Source organism: Oncorhynchus keta, chromosome 20 (genome assembly GCF_023373465.1).
Source record: "Oncorhynchus keta strain PuntledgeMale-10-30-2019 chromosome 20, Oket_V2, whole genome shotgun sequence".
NCBI classification, from domain to species: Eukaryota; Metazoa; Chordata; class Actinopteri; order Salmoniformes; family Salmonidae; genus Oncorhynchus; species Oncorhynchus keta.
Window position 1 is genome coordinate 2818070 of NC_068440.1, and position 11038 is coordinate 2829107.

Below are 11038 nucleotides of genomic sequence, written 5' to 3' on the forward strand. Positions count from 1 at the left end.
TTGGGATGAATTGGAACGCCGACTGCGAGCCAGGCCTAATAGCCCAACATCAGTGCCTGACATCACTGATGCTCTTGTTGATGAATGGAAGCAGGCCCCCAAAAGCAATGTTCCACCATCTAGTGGAAAGACTTCCAAGAAGAGTGGAGGCTGTTATAGCAGCAAAGGGGGACCAACTCCATATTAATGCCCCTTATTTTGGAATGCGATGTTCGACGAGCTGTTGTCCACATTCTTTTGGTCATGTCGTGTATATCATGGTCGGGAAGTGTTCCGCAATAGTCTACAACTCTGAATTATGCGTTTGAGAAATTATGGACAACTGTCAGTGTTTCAGCCCATAGGATTTTCCAATTTGGGCCTCGGTTAATCCACAGGAATTACAAACAATGCAAGCATAACTATGGAAATAGTTGAAAGAGACATTTGAACTCGTACTCTCCCTGGCTGTTTAATTTGGCCATCAGATCTCAACCAGCACATTGGTAAATGTATACAATTTAGTCTTCAGATCTGTGATTTATGTCCTGGAGAGTATGACAAAGAATATAAAATGACAAGTGGGGGGCATTTTAAGTCGGCGAGGGGGCAATTTTTTTATGATATACAGGGGTCACGTTAGCTTTCAAGTCTGCTTTCCAAAACGAAGACCCACTAAATCTCTATTTTAACAGATTTCACGTGTGTTCTAATCAAACAAACATGCATTTAAAATCCCCTTCGTGATAAAGCATTGCATGTATCACATCTCATTTGCATAATAGCAGAGGCATTTATAGGATTTGCACACAGGATCCCCCCCAAAATTGTGCCTTTCATTAATTCATTTGATGCAATTCTGTCATTTCGCCTACATGACTGCAGACATTAGTAGAATCCTTTTTTGATACCACAGAATTTCCTGAGTTGAGTGGCTACTCGGACAATGACAAACTGAGATCAACATGGCCTCGTGGTGAACGCAACCAAAAGCCCAGGCCAATGAAAAGACAGAAAACACTTATTCTACAATATTAGGAGGAAATATACAGTTAAAGTCAGAAGTTTACATAAACAAGTTAATGACTCCAACCTTAGTGTATCAACCACTCCACAAATTTCTTGTTAACAAACTATAGTTTTGGCTAGTCAGTTAGAACATCTACTTTCTGCATGACCCAAGTCATTTTTCCAAAAAATGTTTGGTCTGTTTTAATATTTAATCATTTCTGCCCTCCGAATTCATATTCATTATATAAATAGGCCCTTTTCATTTTGTCTGGCTTGCCCGCCCACATTTAAAAAAAATGCTCATATAATTTTTAAAAAACAGGTCACTAGGTGTAGGCAAGACCATAAGCAAATAGGTCAACTGGGATGTGACTAAAGAGTTAATCAGGGTGATTTTTACACAAATTGACAGGTATTTTCCTTTCCATGGTAGTAAGATCTTATCTATTTTTGCTAACTTTCTATTCAAATGTATTGGACTGAGATCATTTATTTATTTTGGGATATGTATACCGAGTAGGTCAATGGGAGTTCTCTCTGACCTTAAACACAATCACCATACTTAGATCTAACTAATCCCTATTATTAATATATTACTTTGATATATACACACACATATAAATATAATAATTTACTATTATAAATAATACATATAAAAACGCAACTAGTAAAGTGTTGGTCCCATGTTTCGTGAACTGAAATAAAATATCCCAGAAATGCTCCATAGGCACAAAACACTTATTTAGCTAAAATTTTACACACATGTATCATAATTTGGTTAGGAAAAGTATCTAGATTATCTGAGGCTGTGGAGGGATCCAAATTGTAGAATTAATTACTTTCTTATCTCCCTGGCATATTACATAATTTATGCAGCAGCATACAATACATTTTTGGACTCACCATTGTGCTGTGCTCACTTGAACAGGAGGTTCAAGGCTTTTTCATGGCGCTCGGGGGAGGGGGGAGCTTCCAAGTCAGGAACTCGGGCCTCTTTCTCGAGCTCTGACCTGAAGATCACTGGCATCATGATTCGACCTTGTATTTTTTCACAGTTGTCTTGAACTCGCCAAAGTCTAAGATTTCCCAGTTTCCTTGAACGCAGCAGAAGTCATGCTGGATTGACAGCATAGCCAATGTATTCTACCTTTTCTGCCCCATGGTGTTGCGTGTGAATGTCTCCTTTTAAGCTTGGTAAGGAGACCCTTAAACCCAGACTACACACCCTCTCAACCAAATAGCAGGCAGGGGAAGCAAAATAGTGATTGCTTTGCAACGCGTCGCGTTTAGCTACGGATTCCTTCCAAACCACTCAATGTTGAAATTTCGATTTCCAACTTGTGTAATGTTTATGTCCAATGGCCGCTGAGCACCGATATGTTTCATCTATAATTTCTCTTCATCCTTTTCAAGGATTAGCCAGTAGATTGTTGACGTGTTTCATGATGATGACTGCTTGTCTAACTTGCTATCCAAGATTTTGAAAGTATGATGTTGACATGATCAGTCAAATCAAAGCTATGGTAGATATAACGTGATTTGACGTAATTCTATCTGTGGCCAATGACCTTGAGCCTACTAATGGGCACTTCTAATGTAAATCTATGGCAGCAGCCAAGAGGGCTTGAACTTTCTAGCTCTCCCTGTAGATTGTGGTGCCATACTGTCCCCATGAGTGACAGAACACTGAACCAATCACAGCGCAACTAGAAGATTACCAAACCCTACACTCTGTATTTTCCACAGGCTGTCCCTACACCACAGAAAGTACTGAGATAGGTCCAAAATGCAGGTCCAAAATGCAGGTGTTTCAGCCTGCCTTACTCAAGAAAGCAAAGAAAGACCATGTTTGTATGCAGCTTTATTAACTCAATAAATTTTGATAACTGATAACATGCAAAACAGACAACAAAAAAGTGCTCTGCCCCACCTGCCCTGAAATTTGCAAAAGGCCTATACAACCGTGTATAGATTCTATGGATTCTGTCTAACGGATGTGCCCATTTAAGTCAGGACTGGCAGCCACTGTGAGTGTACCCATGTGTTTACCAGTCAAATTGACATGGTTAGCAGTGGCAAGTCCCTTCTATGGATTATATTTCTATGGCCGCAACGTAACAACAGCCTACTTACTCTGAGCGCAGAGAGTGTGGTTCGGAGGATGGATCAGACATTTTGGATAATGGCAGCAAGTCTTGTTATATAATATAGGGACATAAAACTGATTTGGCTATGCTTTTGTCTCCAGAGAGCATCTCTGTAGAGCCAGGCCCGTATACAGTACGCCTACATTTAAAATATAGAGCCTATTAAAGATCCTCAAGCCACACTGCACTCTTTCCACAGAAGGGGAACCCTCTTTAGCACCAGTTAGTGCTATCCGGGATGCTTGAGACATCCCTACCTACCCTAAACTTAACCCTAAACCATACAACTTACCTAACCTTAACCATACCTCTAACCTTAACCCTTACCGTAACAGTTTTAAAATGTCAACTTCAATGGGTTGACGTCAGAGTTGCGATGTCCCAAGGATACAGTTTAGACTTTTCCTTTTAGCCCCTGGCCCAACAGCTGGCCATTTTCTTTATGTTCACATTTGTAATTTTCCTATAGCCAGTGAAGGTCTATGTGTTTACTATGGGAGAAGGGCAGGGTACTCAGAAGTATGGCTTCCTATTGATAAGTAGGCAGAATGAAGACAGATGGCCTCCGAGCTTGGAGGCCTCGCTGCACGCTGTAGGGAGGAGGGTGTAGTCTGTCAGCTTCTGGAAGGCCTGTGGGGTGGGGGTGGAGAGAATACCGTTTTATTACAGCCACGTTTATGGGGGAGAAGCTTCAGCCGATGTCCTTGACAGCTGGCTGACAAGCTTTTTGTGTTTAGCCTCATGTTCATCTTGCATTCCTTGATCTAACGTGCACATCATGAGATTATTTCATGGTGTATTGCAGCAGGGTGGAAAATTAATGCCTATAATCATGGCACATTTGGGATTGAGTCGAGAGGGATTTTGCATTGAAAATAAAATTGTCTCTCACTTATATGCCAAAGACCCAATACGGTGGATATAAAAAAAAGTATAGCTTAGTAAAGTAGCCTAAAGACAGATGTTCACTCACAGGGACACTGTCAGGACACTCCTCAGTGGGTGGGTGAAGCAGGTAGTCCACTTTGGAGGGGCCCCTGACATAGACACAGTTAGCAGCTGCGCCCTCCGGGACCGTGAGCACTTCGTAGTGGTGATCAGTCAGCTGCTCCATCATCTACACAAACACAGAGGCAGTGCTAACAAAATTAGCATGACAGCAGCGGCCAGGGTTTGTTCACGTTTGAGTAGCCCACACAGGGAGAAGCTGAACTGGGCAAGATCCAATCATCTCTGGATGGGGACCAAATGGATTACATACACTTGGGTAATGTGAGCAAATAGGGCTCTAAACAACACAATGACATTTTAAAAACAGCCCAACAAAGCTTGCTTTATCATTTACATTCTCATCTGAGCAGAGACATAAATACTGGGCTGGAGAATTTTCAGTCGATCACTTGGCATGTCTGAATGGCAGTTTTGTGGCAAGCAGAATGTACAGTTGAAGTTAGAAGCTTACATACACCTTAGCCAACTACATTTATAATCCGTTTTTCACAATTCCTGACATTTAATCCTAGTAAACATTCCCTGTCTCAGGTCAGTTAGGATCACCACTTTATTTTAAGAATGTTAAATGTCAGAATAATAGTAGAGGATGATTTATTTCAGCTTTTATTTCTTTCATCACATTCCCAGTAGGTCAGAGGTTTACATACACTCAAGTAGTATTTAGTAGCATTGCCTTTAAATTGGGTCAAACATTTTGGGTAGCCTTCCACAAGCTTCCCACAATAAGTTGGGTGAATTTTGGCCCATTCCTCCTGACAGAGCTGGTGTAACTGAGTCAGGTTTGTAGGCCTCCTTGCTCATATGCTTTTTCAGCTCTGCCCACAACTTTTCGATAGGACTGAGGTCAGGGCTTTGTGATGGCCACTCCAATACCTTGACTTTGTTGTCCTTAAGCCATTTTGCCACACCTTTGCAAGTATGCTTGGGGTCATTATCCATTTGGAAGACCCATTTGCAACAAAGCTTTAACTTCCAGACTGATGTCTTGAGATGCTGCTTCAATATGTCCACATACTTTTCCTCCTCATGATGCCATCCATTTTGAGAAGTGCACCAGTCCCTCCTGCAGCAAAGCACCCCCACAACAAGATGCTGCCACCCCTGTGCTTCATGGTTGAGATGGGGTTCTTTGGCTGGCAAGTCTCCCCCTTTTTCCTCCAAACATAACGATGGTCATTATGGCCAAACATCAGACCAGAGGACATTCCTCCAAAAAGTTGCAAACCATAGTCTGGCTTTTTTATGGAGGTTTTGGAGGACTGGCTTCTTCCTTGCGGAGTGGCCTTCCATGTTATGTCGATATAGGACTTGTTTTACTGTGGATATAGATACTTTTGTACCCATTTCCTCCAGCATCTTCACAGGGTCCTTTGCGGTTGTTCAGGGATTGATTCACACTTTTTGCACCAAAGTACATTCATCTCTAGGAGACAGAACGCGTCTCCTTCCCGAGCGGTATGACAGCTGCATGGTCCCATGGTTTCATACTATTGTTTGTACAGATGAACGTGGTACCTTCAGGCGTTTGGAAATTGCTCTCAATGATGACCCAGACTTGGAGGTCTACAATTTTTTTTCCTAAGGTCTTTTGCTGATTTCTTTTGATTTTCCCATGATGTCAAGCAAATAGGCACTGAGTTCGAAGGTAGACCTTGAAATACATCCACAGGTACACCTCCAATTGACTCAGATGATGTCAATTATCCTATCAGAAGCTTATTAAGCCATGATGTAATTTTCTGAAATTTTCCAAGCTGTTTAAAAAGGCACAGTCAACTTACATGGGACCAAACCGGCTGCGCGCGTGCACCATAGTGCATACATTTATTTTGTCCCCCCACACCAAACGCGATCATGACACGCAGGTTAAAATATCAAAACAAACTCTGAACCAATTACATTAATTTGGGGACAGGTTTTGAAAAGCATGAAATATTTATGGAAATTTAGCTAGCTAGCTTGCACTTGCTAACTAATTTGTCCTATTTAGCAACTTGCTGTTGCTAGCTAATTTGTCCTGGGACATAAACATTGAGTTGTTATTTTACCTGAAATGCACAAGGTCCTGTACTCCACCAATTAATCCACACATAAAACGGTCAAACCGAATCGTTTCTAGTCATCTCTCCTCCTTCTTGGCCTTTTCTTCTCTTGACTTTATATTGCGATTGGCAACTTTCTAAATTAGGTGCATTACCGCCACTGACCTATTTCGTCTTTCAGTCACCCACGTGGGTATTTACATTGAGTAGATGGCACGTAGGTACCTGCTTCTATAAACCAATGAGGAGATGGGAGAGGCAGGAATTGCAGCGCGATCAGCGTCACAAATACAACTGACTTCTATTTTAACCTTGGCAACACAGACACTCGTTGGCACAATAATTTAATAATATAGATTTCTAAATGTATTTTTGCAACGCGAGCGGTGTAGTCAGCCTGTTAGTGTATGTAAACTTTTGACCCACTGGAATTGTGATACAGTGAATTATAAGTGAAATAATCTGTCTGTAAACAATTGTTGGAAAAATTACTTGTGTCATCATGCAAAGTAGATGTCCTAACCGACTTGCAAAAAACTATAGTTTGTTAACAAGAAATGTGTGGAGTCGTTAAAAAACGAGTTTTAATGACTTCAACCTAAGTGTATGTAAACTTCCGACTTCAACAGTACATGGATAGAGAGCTACTGTATATTAGTTCACCATCTTTCTCTCGGACACACACTCACCCGGAGGGTCTTCTTGGCCCCATCACTGTTGCTGATGATGATAGTATCAGGACCTCCCATAGAGCAGATGTTCTTTAGACGAGTTCCCTCACACACTGGCACCGTGGACACAGTGAAGTCCTACAACGAGGACAGAGATGGTAAGAGCATTAAGTGGCCTATAAAATGTTGTAGATTCTAAAATATTATTCTTATTGTGCACACAGGGACCCAAAGAAAAAGATTATATCTTTGAATTACTTTTTTCCTTTTTAACATGATCATGTACTTGGATATCAAATCAAGTAATTCATCAGTTAGATAATATTCTGTAAATATTGCATGCAAAGCAACACCAGGAAAGCAGAAAGACTGCAGACAAACAACGCCCCAAACACAATGGTGTAGTTTGCATGCCCCACCCGGACTGATATTGAATATCGAAATCCAACAGGTTATGGTATTGACTACTGTTATAAGTCCATTAAAATAAACAGACCAGACTGTGAAAATCTAATTTTGTCTAGTTTACGGGAGCATGGTAGAGAATTAAGAAGTATGCATTTTTTTTGTACATTCATACTTTCCCATCCATCTCTTTCTACCCTCACACAAGTTGACTCACACGTGGACAGATATACACACATAACTGCCATAAATGCACTTAGCAAGAGGAAGCCATCAATACTAATGGCGCTACTGTGGACCATGTCAAATCACAAGGGGCTTCCTGGTATGATCACCACCATCCCTGACCAATGGGACATAGCTTGCTCTTCCATCATTTGTCTTTGAGACATGAATCTCATAATACAATAGAACAATGACCACCTGCTCATGTCTGCTGCAACACATGGGCTCTGTCCCAATTATTATTTTCTAGATTCTTTATGTCCTCTTTTCTTGCCTCCTCAGAACACATTGGAGGAGAAGGTTGGAGGGTCTTTGGATCTTGTCCTCGCATGTGGTTTGAGAAAGGAATCAAGCTATACTCACTCTGAAAGTGTCGGCCAGAACCTCAGCTCCTCTGTGGTTGGTGTGGGAGGAGATGCCCACAAAGAACTCCCTGCCAGTGAAGAGCACGTCGCTGCCCTCCAGCGTGGCCCCTACGGAGCCTCCCTCCTCTGCCCCCAACTCCACCACTGTCAGGTTCAGCTCCGACATCACCCTCCTCACCGCTTCAGCCTGAGGAAGAGAGGAGAAAGGGACAGGAAGGGAGAGAAAGAGAGGAGAGGTCAAACTGACTACTGCAACATTAATCTATCATTAAAACATAAATAACAACAATATAAATCAATAGTTGAGACAGAACTACAACACGTTTAATGGAATGATTCGCAACACACACAAATCTCGTTCATTTAGGTTAAAAAAAAAGTCAGCGATACAGAGAAGTACTTTTCTCAGTTGTTGTGGTCAGCGTTTACCTCTCTGCGTCTCTGCTGTATGAATGGCCTGGTGATGAGTGCCGTGTCTCCCTGTATCACAGCTACATCCTCTATCCTCCAACTCTCTGGTAGCTCCGGGTCTGCAGGGATCTCTATGAGCTGCAGCCCCACCTTCTGTCTCAGCGCCCCCGTCAGCACCCCAAACTGACGCTGTGCCTTGGCCAAGTCCGTCGTGGTTTCCTCATTATCAACCTTCCCAAAGGTCTCTGGGATGCCCCGCACCACTGCGTGGGTGAAGCAGCCGTACGGCAACACGCTCGCCATGATGTGTGTGCGTGTGAGAAAGAGAGGGAGAGTGTGTGTGTGTGTGTGTGTGTGAAGGCGTGGGAGTACCCTGGCTTTGGGCTAGTATTGGTGTTGTGCCACTACAAGGCAGAACAGAAGTGTGTTTGCCACTAGATGAGTGGGTGACAATTGTTGTCAGAGTGTGTTTCCAACTGTTTGAGAAGCTGTGAGGTGTGATGGCAAGACCAGCTGGACACTAAAAGGATGTGATAGAGCGAATCAGCAGCTCTATGGGGAGTCTGTCATCCAGGCAGGAAAACACACAGGAGAAAGTCTTCATCCCTGTTCATCCACTCCAATACCAACTGCAAAGTTCCAGGGAGGTAAATATGAGTTTCAGTCTGATTGCTGTCTGAAAGAAAAAAGAGGGAGACATTATTTAGGGCTTTTGATGAGAAGGATAAAGCACGTTAGTACATGCTCAGTGACTCATTAGATGAAAGTTCCTGTGATCACTTGTGTCTGCTCTACTGCACGCATTTCACTCTCTTCAACTGTAGGACATATAGTAGGCTACCCTCAGAAAGACAATGGTCTGTTTTGTGGTGCTGCTGGCATTGGACAGTTGGCATGAAAAAAAAAAAACAGTATAATCTCAAGTGTTCAGTGTCCACCATTTGCCATTGAATACTTGATTTAGTCCAACTAAATAAGAATGATTCAATAATTTGTAATGTAACTTCTCTAACTTATTTCAGAGACACTATTAATACAGATAACAGAGTGGACTGGAAAATGCTGACAAGAGCTGCATTGTTCAAGGGCAGATTATTTGAGCTCAACATTCTACAATGGTATTGCAATGGCAAATCAATCAGCTCGTTGGCTACAGTTTAGAGACACTCACTGCTTTATTTTCATCCTGTTGTGAATCCCAGCGTCAATATTATATTTGCTTAAACGACTGCTCTCCCTGCTAGGCACACGAGTCTACTAAACCAGAATGTTGAGCAATTTCAGGTTGACCCCTCTTAACATTTTGACGCAACAAGTGTTTGCAGGATTGCGCCTATATGTTCAGATGCTACCTACATTTATGGTATTCTGGATAATTCATAGAAAATAGCCATTCACGGCAGAATTTGAGTAATTATCAGACAATAACAAACTAAAAGTGATGTCTCTCAATATTGATTTTTAGGAATGTAACCTACCTAAACCTCAAATCAAATGAATACAACTAGATTTAGGACTATTTCTCAAATGTATTTCATTTTGTTATGCCTTTTTAATCATCCCGTACCAGCCATCTGCTGAGTAGCCAAACAAGTTCTTCAAAACGCATCTAACATGTTTGGCTGCAAGAGCTCATCACGCCCAGTGCAATGTTAAGATGTCTACTTTATTATTACTTTTACAGAGGTTAATCAAATTCAGTTATTCCGCCATGTCTTTAATCGTATGTCTATTTTCTCTGTTTTTTCTTTCAATTTCCAAACCTATCCCGTTATTATCTTCTCTTCTATATTTCCCTTTACCCGTTTTACCCGGCGCCCTGTTCACCCCTTCATCCCCCACTTCCCCTCCCCCATCCGTCCAAATTCCCTCCGCTCAAGGAGAAAAGTAGGATATTAATCACGATAGATTTGCTTCTTACCTTGTATGAAAGTGCAGATCGAATAGAATTCAGCAACCAAAGTGCAACTCGCAACTGATTCGGACTTCTGTCACTTTAAGAAAGTACGTTTGACAGCTAATCTTCTCGTACAATGTTGCCCAAACAAGTTGAAATGTTGCTGTAACGTAAACTCGTTCAATGCAGAACACAGATTGATTTCAAGTGGTTTTCGGAGAGATTATTGCACCGGATTCATATTTTCTCCCTGATTCATTGTTTCCAAGTGTGCCACACCCCCGCGCCCTCGCCAATTTTGTATCCGCCCATTCTACAGATTAACGTCAACAGTTCTATCAATTCGCAATGTTAAATTGTATATAGTCACATTATCACTTCGCACGCTTTCGGAGCTTTTTTATAGACGCAATACGATTGACTATTCAATTTTGTGTCTTTGTGTCTGTGTCTTGTTGGAGTCTAGTCTTTGTCTGCGAAAAATAATCCATTTTTTTCTGCAATATTGGTCATATACTTAACCCGCAGTGGGTCCAAGAGAAAGATATGATGGAGTTACACAACATAGTCTGTCAACATGTATATTTTGTCTTGGAGAATTAAGGACACGTTTCTAATTTATTATCAATGCTAGTGGTTTATCATACTTCCCCATGTTTGGCCTCAGATTGATAAACATGACTCTGTCTCAAATTTGAGATAATCATCTCTGGTTAAATGGTAAACACTCAAACAGACCCGCTAGTGACAGATGGACTGTGACCTGCAGACAGGACAGTGCAATGTTCGTCTAGCGACTGGCATATGTTACTGAAATCAAAACGGTCAAAACAGTCAACTGCAGACTTGATTGGGAGTCAGAAGAAAATGG

At 41.7% G+C, this 11038-nt stretch overlaps 1 protein-coding gene across 1 annotated transcript; it reads right to left on the bottom strand.

Moving 5' to 3' along the window:
* Positions 1-2833: 2833 nt before the first annotated feature.
* LOC118399151 (N(G),N(G)-dimethylarginine dimethylaminohydrolase 2-like) lies at positions 2834-10454 on the bottom strand. The gene is made up of 6 exons (XM_035794976.2): positions 10192-10454; positions 8289-8946; positions 7858-8046; positions 6883-7002; positions 4111-4254; positions 2834-3767 (listed from the first exon to the last, which is right to left on the bottom strand). Exons 2-6 carry the CDS (start codon positions 8571-8573, stop codon positions 3651-3653), a joined length of 855 nt encoding a protein of 284 aa, XP_035650869.1. The 5' UTR covers positions 8574-8946; positions 10192-10454; the 3' UTR covers positions 2834-3650.
* Positions 10455-11038: the final 584 nt, after the last annotated feature.

Excerpts from the sequence above, each read along its gene's own strand:
- LOC118399151 (XM_035794976.2), bottom strand. The coding sequence starts at position 8,573 with ATGGCGAGCGTGTTGCCGTACGGCTGCTTCACCCACGCAGTGGTGCGG. Across the intron at positions 7,003-7,857 it reads TTCTGGCCGACACTTTCAGA|GACTTCACTGTGTCCACGGT; the intron begins GTGAGTATAGCT and ends TCCTCGTTGTAG. Across the intron at positions 4,255-6,882 it reads GGGCCAAGAAGACCCTCCGG|ATGATGGAGCAGCTGACTGA; the intron begins GTGAGTGTGTGT and ends GTGTTTGTGTAG.